The 18,074-nt window shown below is 42.6% G+C and overlaps 1 protein-coding gene across 5 annotated transcripts in view; it reads left to right on the forward strand.

Moving 5' to 3' along the window:
- The window catches only part of LOC126355163 (heterochromatin protein 1-like), a 108,897-nt gene that overhangs the window by 56,170 nt on the left and 34,653 nt on the right, over positions 1-18,074 (forward strand). For all 5 annotated transcript variants that reach the window (XM_050005372.1, XM_050005373.1, XM_050005374.1 and 2 more), the window contains one exon: positions 9,225-9,335. In XM_050005372.1, coding sequence (XP_049861329.1) covers positions 9,225-9,335 — 111 coding nt within the window. The remainder of the gene's footprint in view (positions 1-9,224; positions 9,336-18,074) is intronic.

Genomic DNA, 18,074 nt, shown 5'->3' on the forward strand with positions numbered 1-18,074 from the left:
TGAAATTTGGTCTTTTTTCTCCCCATTATAAAATTATTTGAAGTTTTCTGAAGAAAACAAGTCAAGTTTCACCCTTCTAAGTGAGTTCTAAGTGTGTTTTTTATCGCTGCAAAGTTGATGCGCCACGTAAACGCTTGTAGCAACTTGGTGTGTCACTTCTGACGACGACTCTCGCTGGCTGCAAGCAGAGTATCTCTAAGGAATTAAGACAGTGTTTTGTTTTCCAACGTTGTATGGCTTTATCTCTGTGACTAGTGACTGTTCATATCAGTAAACATAAACACTATACAGTGTGTGTTGACTTGTGGAGTTTGCTTTGTGTTGTTTAGCTGTTCAGTTTTGCATATTTGACGAATTTTGTTCGTACCTGTTTTACATATTTGATTTGTGGATATCAATATGCCCCGTTTCAGCAATCGAGTGTTTAAGAAAAGGCACAATAAGTGGAAGAAGTAGTCTTTTGTTGTTTCGAAGGAAGATGCTGCTCATACTGCTACATCGACTGCTCCAAATGAATGTGATAGAACTACTTCCAGCAAGAAACTTTGTGACAGCAAAGAAAAATTTGAAAACTATGAAAGTGACAGTAATGGTGTGAATGAAATAATTAATATTTATTTGCTCTCTAATACTTTGAAACATAACGTGTTTTGCCAAGTTTGCAAAGAAAGAGGACTGGAATTGAAAATAACTTCACACATTGGTTTGGCATGTAAAATGTTATTGAAGTCTAACAAATGTGCTGCAGAAGTTTTGTTTTCTATTTCTAACAGTATTCCTTCCTTATACTGGTAATAGTGGAAAGAAGGTGTTTGATATAAATGTTAGGCTAGTGTATGGCTTGCGTTGCATTTGCAAGGGCAGTGCTGCAGAGACAATGTTACGTGGAATTATGAACTTGCCAAAACAACCAACCAAGTTTGGATTTTATAATGAATTGGTGGGATCTTCTGCTGAAGCAACAATGAAGAAAGCAGTTGAAGAAGCTGTGATAGATAATGGGAATTGTAGAGATTTAACTTTAGATGGATCATGGCAACATAGCGGTCATAAATCTCTAAATGGAGTTGTGACAGCTACCAGTGGAGACAGTTGCAAAGTAATTGATGTTGCTATTCTCTGAAAACATTGTAGATGTAAGGGCAATACCAAGGACGAACATAGTGAAAGTTATGAAGCATATTTTCACAGCACGAGTGGAGCGATGGAAGTAGATGGAGTGAAAGCAATTTGTTCCAGATCACAGGAGTGGTATAATGTACGATACACTATCTATCTAGGAGATGGTGATTCTAAGGGATATAAAGCTGTAGATAACTCAAACCTTATGGCAGTGAAATTCACATTAAAGAACATGTGCAGAAGCATATGGGGGCTTGCTTGTGCACATTAAAGCAGACATTAGGATCCCAGAAGCTTAGTGAAGGTAAGACCCTTGGAGGAAGAGGAAGATTGACAGATGAAGCAATGCACATAAAAACAGTTTGTCAGAAGCTGTAATTGATGTAATTACATTCATATTCAGAGATTTATCACAGCCAAGTTTATTGGAAAAGCATTTACACGCAAAAACACAAAATCCAAATGCAAGTGTAAATAATTTAATTTGGATTAGGATTCCCAAAAGAGTGTTTGTACAGATAAAAACATTGCATTTTGTAGTTTATGATGCAGTGGCAACACACTATGAAGGAAACATTATCAAATGTGATGCGCTGAAACGCTTCGGTTTCCAACCAGGACACAACACCATTTGCACAATGCACCTAATTTATGAAGAAAGACTAAGAGGCGCAGGAAGAAGAGACAAAAGCCTGCAGCATACAGCAAAAGGGAACAAAAGACCAGTGAAAAGGAAACTAACACTGGAAAAAGAAGAGGAGAGATAATCCATCGTATGGGGTGGAATGTATTAAAAAACTTTGGAAGCCATTTCCCGTAACTTTAAAATTTTCATCTTTGAGGAACATTTTCTCAAAAACTGCTAACAGTATATCAATGAAATTTATATGGTCTCGTCAGCATCACTCAGACTTGCACCATATTCCGGTAACTTAGCATTGCATTGACACAAGTTACTGATCCTCTTTATGTCTTGATATTGGCTTGTACCCATTCGTTCAATGTTCTCACGAAAATTCAGATGGGTTCCCCTTTCTTTCTACCATTGCCTTGACTATCTCTAGAAGGAGCGAATTCCACAGTGGAAAACCGCTGTTATTGTGCAAGAGTTAAGAGTGTAATTCTCAACAATTTAAAACCTGACCATTTGCTGATTATGTGGATTACATAGTAAAGGCACAGGCAAGTGTCAGAAAGAAATCACAAATATTTCTGGACTCGATATCACAGGCAAGTGTTGGAAAGAAATTGCAAATATTTCAGGACTCAATAATTTGCCCCACTTACTCTGTAAACCATCGAAAGTCATCACAAGAATTCTGAAGCATTAGTATCTCGAAAAATAATTCATTAGGAAGAATGATACTCATCTTCAGTAACATGTATTCATGACAGAACCCGTTTCTTATGACAGCACTTGCATTTAAATGGCATGTGTTGTTCATTATACGGTTAAATTTACACGTTGATGGTGGTTATAAACTTCTGGTAAAATCAAGAGTATTTCAGTACATATTTATGCTGTTCCATAAAAACACGGGAGAATTGCCGGATATCAGTAACGCCCTGACATGATATTTCGGCACAGTCTTCTAGCCATCTTCAGGTGAGTACCACTGTGGGAGTACACGCTGAGCTCCGCTATTTAAAGCCACACTGAGGTGACATTGCACGAGCCGAGTGGTGCGAAAAACAGCAGAACTTTTATCAAATAGTTCTCTACTGAAGGAGGTCATCAAGAGACTGAGACCAAACAGTTAAGTTCCACCTAGGCTATATGGACTGCCTAATATCCACAAGGAAAATGTGCCATTACGTCCAATTGTGAGTAACATTGGAGCAGCCACCTATGACCTAGCAAAATTCTTGGCATCTTTGCTCAAACCAATGATAGGCAAGTGTGCACATCACAGAGAATTCTAATGATTTTGTCAGCTGACTTCAGTCACTACAACTGCAAAGTAACAGCTTATTGGTCAGTCTCGATGTGGTTTCACTTTTCACAAAGGTGTCTCTTGTGGACTCACTACACCTCATTGGAGTTGTTATGAAAGCGCACGCTGAGCTGCGCAAGCGCAATGTCACCTCAGTGTGGCTTTAAATAGCAGAGCTCAGTGCGTACTTGCTAGTACTACTACAGTGGTACTCATCTGAAGATGGCCAGAAGACTCTGCGCCAAAATATTGTGGCAAAACGTTACTGATATCCGGCAGTTCTCCCATGTTTTTGTTGAACAATCGGTGTGCTGGGAAAGCTTTAAACATCACATATTTATACTATTTGTGGGACATGAGTTGGGCAGCATGTTACAGAGCCATTGAAAATAAGGAGTTGTGTCAGAACATAGTTGACCTGGAAGTTTCTATTCGTGGTACGATCATAATTCTGTAAACCAATTTGTGACCCTTCATTTTATGTTTTATGACATGTATTAAAGCATAAATAACATATTGCACTCCTTCTTTAAGTAAATTAATTACATATATTCCGTAGCTACCTTGTATTTCACTGATACCATAGCAACAACGTATCCGTAGTTAATAATTTCGTGACCATGACCTAGTATGTCTTGGGCTGTGATGTTAGATAACACACGACCCTCCTAGCACTCGAAAACTGAACGGGTTTTGTAGAACAGTGTGCGGACGTCTCACTACCTCTCCATTGAGAGGTGCTATCATCTGTTATCACTTCATAGAATTACTTCAATGGAAGTGGCAAACATAAGAGCTGCTGCTGCGACTGATTGAGCTATTATGTGTTCACATTGTTGTGAAATGTGTTCATAGATATTGATGTGTTCTGTAATTCAGTTACAAATATATCGTTGATTGAAGGTGAAATAGCCTGAAGAAATTGCTGAAGAGCTGTTCCAGAAAGGTTAAAATACTGGCTCAAGAAATTGTTCCTAGTGCAACTAACAACAGTTGGCTACAAGCGAGTTGGAGTGCCCAAAAAGGGCTTTGCTAGATTTGTTTAGAGAATTTGAAACAATGTACAGGTAAAGAAAAGCATCAAGGAAAGAAATAAACTGCTATTTCCCTGATTAAAGGGTTACTGTACAATGTGTACAGCAATCAGTGAATTAAGAGTCCTCAATTCAATTATTTTAATTACAGTAATGTCTTATTATTTGTATTTTAATGAAGAATTTTAGAAATAACTGTAGAAAAAGTTTTGTGTTTGGATTGATTATGTGTGACTGAAGTTGTGTATGAATGACATGAATACATCTTAAGTTACATATTTAGAAGATTTAGCGTACCTTTTGCAAATTGTTTGAAAGAGGGTGTTTCCTTTTCCTGGGCATGGTAACAGACTGATGGTAACAATTTTCAAATGTATGAAAACACTTCCTCATTATTATTGTCTGCCATATTGTAAACACTGTTGTAACTGCATTGTAAATGCTTCTGTAACTGCAATCTTACTGTAATTGAGGCAACAACTGTTGATCCAGAACAAAATGTCAGGAGCTTGTCTATCCACAGTTGCAGTGATGATAATCATTTATATGCGAAACTTAGTCTCAGAAAGTAAAACAATATAGTGAAGAAGAATTTCATTCAGTGCTTTCAAGATCTTCCGAAAAAATTGCACTCACATCTCTGCAGATATTTAATCTTTCAGTTCAACGCCAGTGCTTAGCCAGTATAGCCAATATACAGGGTGTCACTAAATTCTCTTTACAGACTTGAGTTCAGGTTTCTTACATCAAGATAAGAACAAAATGTCTAGTAAACAGGGGGCTTTAAAACATATGCCTTAACATGTTCGGTGCCCCCACATCTGCCAGGCAGTAGCAGCTCAGGGAACGCCAGGTGGCTAATGCCATGCCTAGTGTGTTCTGAATATCGGCACCGTCTAGTCTACAGTATGTTTTCAGGAGACGAGGTATTGACAGAATTGAAGCGGTCAGCATGGGTCATGAGTCATGCTTGGGTAGCTCTGGTTGTAGGACACTTGACTGCAAAAGGCAAAAGTCCTAAGTTAGTCTAGATCCGGCACACAAGTTATAATCTGCTAGGGAGTTTCAGTATGTTTTGTTTACTGTACATGTCGGATTTGCTGCAGTCAGTGCCCAGACACTGCAGTGAACGTCAGTTGCAGTTTAACTGTTGGTTTATCTTTCTATCGTACTGTGGTGAAACTTGTGCATTTGTTTTCAATTTATTGTTCTTTCTCTTTAAAAATAATTACTTTCAGTGTAATTACATACAAATTATATTTTTATAGAAATGTCTGAAAATGGGTGTGGACATAAGAAGAAATTATTTTGTGTTGAAGATAAATTTTCTGTGTAATTACAGTGAAAATAATTATTTCATAGGTAAAGGATGATAAATTGAAAACGAACTCACTCACTTGCACAAATTTCACCACAGAATGGTAGAAAGATAAACCACCAGCTAAATAGCAGTTGATGCTCAGTGCAGAGTGCGTGGGTATAGACCAATGCAAATGTGACCCATACAGTAAATAAAACATAGCCCAGCCAGTGCCAATAGTTAGAAAACACAAGGTGTGATGTCGCCCGCCTGGCGGGGCGGAGACACCAAACATATTAAAAGCTATGAGCACTTGTTAATTTTTGCTACTGTGAAATACCTCTCTTCCATTGAACAACTACTCATAGCTCTTAAGGTGTGCCTTTTACAGCCCATGTTAAGTAAACATTTTTTCCCTATTTTGGTGTAATGATACTGTCTTAAGAGTCTGCAAATAGACTTTAGTTACACCCCAAATAGACTTTAGTTACACCCTGAATACAAAGACTTCCATTAGAATCTGATTTTAATATCTTCTTTCATTAATAATGGGATTAACATACACAATGGCCAAAAGGAAATTTACTTTCATGCGTGTAATGCAGATTGTTAGGGGTATGGACGTTTGCTGTAAACGAGCCATCTAAACACCAGATCTGCATCTACGTGTCTACTCCACATTTCTCACTTAAGTGGATGGCACATAGTTCATTGAGCCACTTTAAGATTATTTCTCTACCATTCCATTCTTAAATAACATGTGGGGAAAAACAAACATTTACGTTTTTCTGGCAAGCTTTAATTTTGCCTATTTTGTTGTGATAGTTTCTCCCAATATAGATTGGCATAAAAAAATATTTTTGCTTTCAGAGGAGAAAGTTGGTGACTGAACTTTTGTGAAAACGCCTTTCTTTTAATGATTGCCACCCCAGCTAATTTATCATATCTGTTTCTGCCCCCCCCCCCCTCCCCCGGATTTCATAGTAATACAAAACAAGCTGCCCTTTCTTGAACTGTAGGAGTCTCGGTTGAGACCTCTACTGTTGTGGAAATGATAGAGTGTGAAGTATGCTGGAGCACTCCAGTCAGTATGCCGGGCACTAATGATACAACAGCAGTAAAACAAGAAATTATTCTTTGAAGTTACAGTTATGTAGTCTCCACTGTGTCAGCAGTGCTGCGGTTCATGGCCTCAGAAGTTGCTGATGCTGCCTCAGCAAACTGCAGTGTACTTCACCCTCAGCACCGGGCTCATCTGATCACAGTGTTGGGCAGGAGGCAGGTCTCGTGGATGAACAGCTTAGTCTGTACAACAGGTGTGGCTTTCCGGGAGGGTGACTGCGAATTAACAGGCTCAGTCGACATCTCAAAGAAGTGCAGTTGGGTAATACCTCAGTAGCTCTGCATGGTGTGGAAATAATCCAAAGCGCAATCCTTCCACAAAGGAAGGCCAGGGATGTCAGTGACTGCTCTCAGATACCAGTCAGGCACAGCAACAGTTTAGCATGCCTCCCAAATACTGCGACAGGTGGGCAGAGTGCTGAGCACCATCAGTTCAGTTCAGCAAGCTGTAGTTAAGTCTTCATATTATCTCATCATTGGTTGTGAGGTCAGCAGCTCACAGTAACGGTGTCTGGTAGTCCAGGCAGATAGCAGTCTGAGGCAGAAGTCATCTTGACAAGTGATAGTAGCGCATCACAGGTTCAACTGTGTAACTGATGTACTGCAACATAAAGATAGATACAAAGGCTTGGAAGCCTAGTATGTATTAAAACTGGTTTGTGGCAGTGACTGATGCTAGGCCGGCAATAGCCAAATTGGTGTACTTTTCTTGAATCATCAGCAATCTTCACCACCTGTCTATCTCGTTACAATGATTTTCAGGACTTAAGCTTGTTGCTTTTCCATCATGTCAGCAGGCTGAAATTTGTTTTTGTGAAAATTTGACACACTGTCTTAAAAAAATCAAGCTGTGCTGTTACTGTGTCAAGATGTCCCCTGCTCGTGTAGGTTGTGGTGCTGAGTTTATAATCCAAGTTTCTTGACTGTGCAGGGCGAGGCAATCTCTTCCATATTTCTTCTGCCCCTCCCCCATGTGGGTTCGGGGATAAGGATAGGCCCGAGGTATTCCTGCCTGTCGTAAGAGGTGACTAAAAGGAGTCTCTCACGTTTCGGCCTTTATGTGATGGTCCCCTGTAGCGTTTGACCTACATTCTTCAAAATTTTTCCCAAGAGCAAGCCAGTTGGGGAAGGGCGCCTTACATGGTGCATCGTGCCTTGAGATCCGTAGCCCACTTTCTCGTTGTTGCATTGCAATCCCGCTTGTTCTCCATCTCGTGGGCGAGGACACCTCCCTGGGTACGTTTTCCATCATGCACTATGCAGTGCCGCTTTCTGTGTCGCCGATGACCATGGACTTGTTTGCACCTACTATCCAGCACGGTAGCCAGTCCGTTGTGGTGGGGCCACCATGTACCCTGTAGGTTGTAGCCCCCCAACCACACAGGGATCAATCTGCTGATGCCTGCGCCGTTAACTCCCCACATATACCAAGGAGTAGATGCCCTCACTGTGGAGCATCTGGACTCCGAGCAATACCCATCCTGCCAGGTGACCTTTGCTGCGGCTGGGTAGTGCCCATGGAGAGGTCCCCTGTTCGGAGTGAGTGGCAACAAGGTGGATGACCCATGATGAAGTGTCCCATGTCATCACTTGCTGGTGATCAAACACCAGCAGTCTCCAAGCATTTTAAGGCTCAGTACAATGCAAGGAGTACAACCCCAAATTGTTCCCCTTCCTGGCCACACCATGAGAGGAATGCCAGGCTAAGGATGGCAGTGAACCTCATTCACACAAGTACCTCGCATGTATGAGCACTGATGGGGACTCTTTTGTTTCAATGAAGTCACAGTTTTTTGTAGACCATTTAGAGGACAAGTTTGGGGAGGTGGAGGGCTTGTCCAAAATGCGCTCAGACTCAGTCTTGATAAAAACAGCGTCCTCTGCCTAGTTGCTGGCATTACTCGCTTGTGACAAGCTAGGGATGTTTCCGTTACCATCACATCCCATAAGAGCTTAAATATGGTCCAGGGTATTATATTCCACATGGACCTTCTTTTCCAGTCTGACAAGAAGCTGTGTGCCAACTTAGAGCAACAAGGCGTTCATTTGGTCTGGTGCATCCATCGAGGTTAGAGGGATAATCAGGTTGCCACGGGTGCCTTCATCTTGGCCTTCAAGGGTGACACATTGCCCGAGAAAGACAAGGTGATGGTCTATTGCTGTGATGTAAAGTCATATATCCCTCCCCCTATGCGGTGCTTTAAGTGCTGGAAGTTTGGCTACATGTCTTCCCGCTGTACTCCCAGCGTCATATGTCGAGATTGTGGAAATTCGTCACATTCCAATACTCCATGTGCTCCAACTCCCCAACTCCCATCTGTGTCAACTGCAGAGAGCATCATTCCCCTTGTCACTAGACTGCAAGATTTTACAGCAAGAAAGGGAAGTCGTGGAATGCAAGAGCCTGGACCGATTGACCTACACAGAACAAGGGACCAATGACCTAGCTGTTTGGTCCCGTCCCCCCTCTTTTAAACAAACCAACCAACCAATTTCTTCTCCTTTCTGCAATGTCTTTTGCTCGTTGGTCATTTTGATTGTGACATGGAGGGCTTGGTCTGAATTGCCCTGGCTGGAGAGGACTTTATGTGGTTGTTCCAATTTAAGTTATTCTTAACTGTAATATTTAGATATTTAGTTGAATTAACAGCCTTTATAGTTGTCTGATTTATCATGTAACCAACTGTTTATTAATTTATTGTCTTTCTTTAGCCTCCAGCAAAGAAAAGAAAATCATCTAAGGTAGCAAAAGTACCAAAAAATGACGATGAAACTGCAAACGACGAAAATGAGGAGGAAGAAAGTGAAGAAAAGGCTGTTGAGGTAAGTTTCTTTGGTTATTTGTTTGATTACCGGTATATGCAGCAAATGGTTCCTTTAGCCTGAAATTAACTCCCATACACAATAAAATCGAAGCAAATCAATGTTCCAGAACCAAAACTGGATTTCCTTGTCTTTTGCTCTTTTATGTTGCCCTTTCAGAAATAGTATATGGTAATGATGGTAGTAAATTATGTTATATAAAGAAATTACACTGATGTTCATTTTTTGGTGCTAGCAAGGAAAAAGTAAATTTATATAAGTTTTCAGGTAAAATATTTCAGAAAAGGGACACTTGTGTTTTTATGTTTCTCAAAAAGTTGAAAAAAGTCTTCAGCTATGAAAAGAGCCCAGGATTTTTATTTATTTTATGTGGAACCATGAGAGCACTTAACATCCCTTGTTTATCTAACCAACGTCCATGAAATTTGCTCTAGAAATAAGATTGCAGAGAATAATGAAGCTGAAATAGGTACTTTTAATTAAAAATGTAAGCGCTGCTTTTACTATTAATATTACTGATTATGCTGAAAATAAAAATAGAGGTTGAATGACATTGGGTATCAGTGTTATGGTAATATCCTGTTGTATTTTAATTTGTTCACACTACAGGTAACATCACACTCATATCAAACTGCCTGATAAGGTTTGTAAGGATAGATGGCCAGTCTTTAAAAAAAGTCTGAACCTATTCTTAGATTTAAGAAGTGAAGCATAATGGGAACTCCATTAAAGACCAAAATACACTGAGGTGCCCAAAGTAATGGAATAGCGATAAGCATGTATGCAAATGGTGGTACACAAGGTGTAAAAGGGCAGTGCATTGGTGGAGCTGTCATGGGTCTCAGGTGATTGATGTGAAAATATTTTCAATGTGGTTATTACTACACAACAGGAATCAGCAGACCTTGAATGCGGAATGATAGTTGCAGCTAGATGCATGGAACATTCCATTTTAGAAATCGTTAGGGAATTCAATATTCCGAGATCCACAGTATCGAGAGTTTGACAAGAATACCAAATTTCAGGTATTACCTCTCACCACAAACACCACAGTGGCTGCCGCCTTCATTTGATGGCCAAGAGCAGAGGCATTTGCGTAAAGTTGTCAGTGGTAACAGGCAAATGCAGAAATAAGAGTGGGACATACAGCTAATGTATCCCTTACAACAGGGTGGAGAAATTTGGCATTAATTGGCCATGGGAGCATACAACCTACATAAGTGGCTTTGCTGACAGTGCTTTTGGTGCCTCTCCTGGGGGCTTGTAACCATATCAGGGACCATAGACGACTGGAAAATCAGGGCTTTGTCAGATGAGTCCCAATTTCAGTTGATTAGAGCTGATGGTAGGATTAAAGCAGAACCCATTAAGCCATGGACCCATGTTGTCAACAAGGCACCGGGCATGAAGGTGGTGACTGATTAATGAAGTGAAGTGGGCTGTGTTTACAAGGAATGGGCTTCGTCCTCTGGTCAAAGTGAACCAATCATTGACTGGCATGCTTCCAAACATCAATGAAATTTTTATATATAATAATGCGCCTCATCACTGGGCCACAATGGTGAGTGATTTGTTTGAAAAACATTTTGGACAAGTTGAATGTATGATTTGCCCACGCAGATTGGTCGACATAAATCTCTTCAAGCATTTATGGGACCTAGGCCTGGTTCAGTATCTCTGCAGGTGTCTTCCAGTGACTTGTTGAGTCCATGCTACAACTAATTGTTGCACTATGCTGGAAAAAGGAAGTCCAACACAATATTAGGAGGTTTCCCAGACTGTTGTCACCTCAGTGTAAAGTTCATAAAGGATATTAATAGCAATGCTTGTATGAAAAATTGTAGATGAAACTGAATTAGTGTCATACAAATATTTGAAGACATGAATATAATTTTTTTCCAAAAATTATACAGATCTATAGATCAGTGTATAGAAGATAGACATATTGCCCATTTTTTGTGTTTATCTTTGTAAGTGCAAACAATTATGAAAAAGAAAATAGTGTTCTCCCTCAGTTGGAAGTGACTTTTGCTATTGGTGCCCTGTTTATAGGGAAAGAGTTTCCCAGTGCTTCAATATGCATTCTTATTTGTGTGCAATGTAGACATTTTTATTTTCCATGTACTTCAACATGAAAATTCTTTCATTTATTCAGTCTCTCTCACTGGAGAATGCATGTTGTAAAGTATTAACTCCCAGTGCAACTGTCAAGGAAAGAAAGCAATAAAATACTATTTCACAGCTTCAGTTCCTTTCACCCATTAAACAACCATCTCAGCTATTTCCAACAACTTTCGTTTTATTTCCATTCCCGTTTTTCCCACATAACCGATCATTTTTTAGCAGCTTCCCACAGGCTTAAACGTTATTATTTCTTCGTCAGACAATTGGTAGCCTCATTTTCATAATCTGCCAGTACATAACCAGTCCTTTCAATACATTTACATGCAGTTTTTTTGAAATTTTCCTGAATTTCCCCACCCTTTAACGTGTTTTGGAGACAACACAACTACCTAACCTTTGCACCCATTGTTGTTCACCAACCTAAGTTCAGCACAGGATCAACATAGCAAAAAAGGGCAGCTCGTTTTGTATTATCACGTTATAGGGGAGAGAGTGTGGCAGATATGATACACGAGTTGGGATGGAAGTCATTACAGCATAGACGTTTTTCGTCGCGGCGAGACCTTTTTACGAAATTTCAGTCACCAATTTTCTCTTCCGAATGGGAAAATATTTTGTTGAGCCCAACCTACATAGGTAGGAATGATCATCAAAATAAAATAAGAGAAATCAGAGCTCGAACAGAAAGGTTTAGGTGTTCGTTTTTCCCGCTCGCTGTTCGGGAGTGGAATAGTAGAGAGATAGTATGATTGTGGTTCGATGAACCCTCTGCCAAGCACTTAAATGTGAATTGCAGAGTAGTCATGTAGATGTAGATCTTAAACCAACACTTTTTCGACTTTTTTCACACCTTTATCTCTCCCTATATATATATATGGATGGATATGAGTGTATGTGTGTGTGCGCGCGAGTATATACCTATCCTTTTTTCCCCTTAAGGTAAGTCTTTCCGCTCCCGGGATTGGAATGACTCCTTATCCTCTCCCTTAAAACCCACATCCTTTCATCTTTCCTTTTCCTTCCCTCTTTCCTGACGAAGCAGCCGCCGGTTGCGAAAGCTCGAAATTCTGTGTGTGTTTGTGTGTTTTATTCATTGTGCCTATCTACCGGCACTTTCCCACTTGGTAAGTCTTGGAATCTTTGTTTTTAATATATTTTTCCCATGTGGAAATTTCTTTCTACACTCCTGGAAATTGAAATAAGAACACCGTGAATTCATTGTCCCAGGAAGGGGAAACTTTATTGACACATTCTGGGGTCAGATACATCACATGATCACACTGACAGAACCACAGGCACATAGACACAGGCAACAGAGCATGCACAATGTCGGCACTAGTACAGTGTATATCCACCTTTCGCAGCAATGCAGGCTGCCATTCTCCCATGGAGACGATCGTAGAGATGCTGGATGTAGTCCTGTGGAACGGCTTGCCATGCCATTTCCACCTGGCGCCTCAGTTGGACCAGCGTTTGTGCTGGACGTGCAGACCGCGTGAGACGACGCTTCATTCAGTCACAAACATGCTCAATGGGGGACAGATCCGGAGATCTTGCTGGCCAGGGTAGTTGACTTACACCTTCTAGAGCACGTTGGGTGGCACGGGATACATGAGGACGTGCATTGTCCTGTTGGAACAGCAAGTTCCCTTGCCGGTCTAGGAATGGTAGAACGATGGGTTCGATGACGGTTTGGATGTACCGTGCAATATTCAGTGTCCCCTCGACGATCACCAGAGGTGTACGGCCAGTGTAGGAGATCGCTCCCCACACCATGATGCCGGGTGTTGGCCCTGTGTGCCTCGGTCGTCTACAGTCCTGATTGTGGCGCTCACCTGCACGGCGCCAAACACGCATACGACCATCATTGGCACCAAGGCAGAAGCGACTCTCGTCGCTGAAGATGACATGTCTCCATTCGTCCCTGCATTCACGCCTGTCGCGACACCACTGGAGGCGGGCTGCACGATGTGGGGCCTGAGCGGAAGACGGCCTAACGGTGTGCGGGACCGTAACCCAGCTTCATGGAGACGGTTGCGAATGGTCCTCGCCGATACCCCAGGAGCAACAGTGTCCCTAATTTGCTGGGAAGTGGAGGTGCGGTCCCCTATGGCACTGCGTAGGATCCTACGGTCTTGGCGTGCATCCGTGCGTCGCTGCGGTCCGGTCCCAGGTCGACGGGCACGTGCACCTTCCGCCAACCACTGGCGACAACATCGATGTACTGTGGAGACCTCACGCCCCACGTGTTGAGCAATTCGGCGGTACGTCCACCCGGCCTCCCGCATGCTCACTATACGCCCTCGCTCAAAGTCCGTCAACTGCACATACGGTTCACGTCCACGCTGTCGCGGCATGCTATCAGTGTTAAAGACTGCGATGGAGCTCCGTATGCCACGGCAAACTGGCTGACACTGACGGCGGCGGTGCACAAATGCTGCGCAGCTAGCGCCATTCGACGGCCAACACCGCGGTTCCTGGTGTGTCCGCTGTGGCGTGCGTGTGATCATTGCTTGTACAGTCCTCTCGCAGTGTCCGGAGCAAGTATGGTGGGTCTGACACACCGGTGTCAATGTGTTCTTTTTTCCATTTCCAGGAGTGTATATATTCATTTTAACACCATGTTACCCTTTCCACCTTCTAATACCATGTCAACCTCATATCATCTCTACAACGCCCCCATTAAATTCTATTTATATTCCCTCCGCAAACATGCCTTCGCCCTAGCCAGATTACGCTCCCATATTTTATTTACTCAGGCTTGTCTGACATTTGGCATTACCCCCAAAGGCCTCACACTTAAAGCTCCCATCTCTGGCTGCAATTCTTCTTTCCATCAGTCCTTATACCAGTTCCAAACTGCACAATCCATAGCCCTCACCCGCCTAATCCTTCACCTATACATCGACTCGGCCAATGAACACACCCGTCAACTCCTATCCCAAATCAAAGTCCTCAATCTTTCCTCTCCCACATCCACACCGGCTGTTCATAGCATCCTCCTACAGGCCAACAAATTAGAACAGCATGCCACCCTCCACCTCAAAAAACTATCCAATCTCTTGGTTTCCCACCTCCGGAACAGCAACTCACTCACCCTGCACCACAACCTTTCCAACAAACCTCAACCTCCTCTCATTGCACACAGACCCAGTCTCTCCCATCTACTCAATCTCCCACTTCCAGCTCCACTCCCCCCAACACCTCAAAATTCTAGTCAACACAATCTAGAACCACAGCACCCCAATTCAGTAGTTAACCTTTCCTCCAACCCTCTCTCCCAATCCGAAACCTCTGTCCTATCCAAAGGCCTCACCTTCAGCCCCACTCCCAGATTCAACCAAACTGTCCTTGTAAATATGTCTTCTTGTGTCGATGTGTGTGTGTGTGTGTGTGTGTGTGTGTGTGTGTGTGTGTGTGGGCGCGCAAGCACGTGCTAGTATATTCCTATCATTTTTCCTCCTAAGGTAAGTCTTTCCGCTCCCGGGATTGGAATGACTCCTTACCCTCTCCCTTAAAACCGCCGGTTGCCAAAGCTCGAAATTTTGTGTGTATATTTGTGTGTTTTTTTATTGTGCCTATCTACCGGCACTTTCCCGCTTGGTAAGTCATGGAATATATAAAGGGGGCAGCCTGTTAAACCGGTTGTCTGGGAGCAGGAGAGGGACCACAGGACAATTCAGTTTCCACTGTTCTGAATATAGTTTGATGGCATCCATGAGCAAAATACAGTGACGTGCGATAGGAGGATGCTCTGTATGAAGAGGCGTGGCACTGGACTTTGGCACACTTAAGCCCAATAACGTGTCTTATGTTTCCTCGAACACACGTTTTATGTTTCAGACTTTTCAGAAAGTTGTGCGCTACAAGATGAACATATTTTTTGAAAATTCGATTTTTTTAGTATTGACCCGGTTAGCAAATATCGTAGATCTGGGGCTGATCCGCAAAGCAATCTGAGCTATAGCAGGTAGTCTCCATGTCAAATGAAAACCAAACGGATACCTGTGGCCAGGAGCTATCAAGTGAATTAAAATACACTCACATAATTACTGAGGGCTAATATACGTTTTTGGTTTCAGATTCTATTTCCACCTTTCTGACAGTCAAGCATTAATCGCCTTGCTGAACAATGAAGTTATTTTTGTCTGGTTGCTAAAGAAATTTGACTTTTATTAGCTCTTTCCGCAGAGGCAGTCAATGTATTTGAAACGAAATGTTTAATTCCTCAGTACTGGCTAGTTTCAACTGTTAGTGACACCTTTTACACTATATGTCATAGATAACACTGTAGCTTCAGCTTAGCCCGGTCCAAAATGTTTGTTAATAGTGTAAAAATTCTGACTGTCAGAGACTTTCTCAAATGCCAATGAATAATTTTAGTGTGGAGCAAAAGCTCTTGTATCTTTAACCAAATTAAAAACCTATATTTGTCATAGTGTGTAAGAAATCTTGCAAGTTAATGCCTAAATTTTAACCAAGTGAAGTGTTGCTGTGGCTAGCTCTCTGGACCGGCAACAGATTTAGGTTTTCCAGGATTTCACTGAAATCACTCCAGGCAAATGCAAATGCCAGGATGGTTCAATTCCACATCCTTGAAATATTCTGAGCCTGTGCCCAGTCTCTAATGACCTTTATGTCGATGGGACATAAAACTCAAATCTTCCTTCTTTCTTAAATTTTACTATCTCTTACTTGCTCAGTGGGGATGTTATGCCAAGATTTGGGCCAGTAGTATTCTAAGCAATTATCTCAGAGCACTTGTTTGAGACTCCTGTTGTTTTGCTCGTAGTTTTTATATAGATGCCTTCAAATCATATTGTATCATCCCCACTTCGGTCAGATTTTGAGTGGAGTCAAAACAAGGCTTCCTAGAAATTACACAATGGATTTTTGTAACCAATCCAAATCTAATTATTGATTTGAGGGAAAACTGAAATATTTCATGAGCACCTGCTGCTAGCTACATAAATGAAGTGTCAAAAAGTTCAGCTCTTCAAGATCTAGCTATTGTGCATAAAAAGGTTGTGTTGGTGTGCTGTTTGGTTCCTTTAAAATGGTTTACTCTGAATCAAGAACCAAATTAAGGACATTTCAGGAAAAACTGCTGCTATAAATGTTATTGGGGCGTAGTTGAATAATTGATGTTTTTACACCTATTTTTGTGTAAAATAAGGCCCAATTTGATATGGTTATTGAAATATAGAGCACTGTGCAAAGAGGACACAAAATGGAAAATAGCTGAGTAGAATTATAAAAGCCGTGACTCAGTCTAGACTCAAATTTGATAGCAGTTTTCAATAAGAAAGATTGTCCCTCGTGACCAGTTTGCTTTCACAGCAGAACTGCTATGAATAACAATTTGTGTACATTTGGTAAGACATGGCAAAGAAAGCAATATTCGAAGTAGTTGTAGAATGCTTCCTCTTATGGTTAGCAGGAGAGCCAACACAGTGTTACTAGAGGAGGCCGAAAGGCAAGCGATTTAGCTCACGCAGGCTGGCGTGAGGTCTAGAACAGGACAAGAAAATTAGAATTTAGAAACAACGGGCGTAGCTGGTGGAATAGTTAACTTTAATCCATTAAGGATGAATGTCGCTCTTGACGGTACGTATTTCACAATATCAATAGTAACTGATAATGGCGCCTTGCTAGGTCGTAGCAAATAACGTAGCTGAAGGCTATCGTCTCGGCAAATGAGAGCGTATATAATCAGTGAACCATCGCTAGCAAAGTCGGCTGTACAACTGGGTCGAGTACTAGGAAGTCTCTGTAGACCTGCCGTGTGGCAGCACTCGGTCTGCAATCGCTGATAGTGGCGACACGCGGGTCTTACGTATACTACCGGACCGCGGCCGATTTAAAGGCTACCGCTAGGGCAAGTGTGGTGTCTGGCGGTGACACCACATTCCTCCCCCGGAAATTGGCATACGGTTGTGGCAAAAGACTTCCGCCCACCGTGGGGAGGACCCCATGTTGACGTATGCGACGAGGTTGGGAGCCTAACAGGCAAGGCTGTGACACCCGCACCCTGCCATTCGGACCATGGGGAGCTAGGAAACGCCTGAAAACCTGCTCCAGGGTGCACGCCAACATGCGATGTATGCGCCCGTAGAGAGACAGGAGGGGCCGAAGGGTCGACCTCCATCGGGCCGGCCACCCGACGGGCGAAGATGACATATGGTCTGTAGCGGGCAAGAGTTCATGTCGGAGGACAACTGGTCACGGGAAGCGATCGGCGGCGGGTGACCCAGGAAGGCGCCCGGCGGTTGCAGCAACGCGTCCACTGCGGGTGTTGCCGGCGGGCGGCGGCGGCATATCGCCCTGGGGCAAAATGGAAGGCAGCGTCGGTAACACCAGGGGCTGAGGCGAGCCAGTAGATGGGTCCTGGGTTGCTGACCAGACGGCACCGTCACTGAAAGCAGGCAGCGAGCGGCAGACCCCGTGCGACGACAGAGGCGCAGCTGATTGAGATGTCGACGCACCTCACCAGAGGCCCCCAAAACCAGATACATTGTACGGCTGAGGCAGCGAAGAATGCACCCTTCAAGCCAACACCGTGAACCTTGATAGTGGCGATAGTAGACAACGTCGCCTGGAGCAAAAGCAGGCGTC

Source organism: Schistocerca gregaria, chromosome 3, assembly GCF_023897955.1.
Source record: "Schistocerca gregaria isolate iqSchGreg1 chromosome 3, iqSchGreg1.2, whole genome shotgun sequence".
Taxonomy (NCBI): Eukaryota; Metazoa; Arthropoda; class Insecta; order Orthoptera; family Acrididae; genus Schistocerca; species Schistocerca gregaria.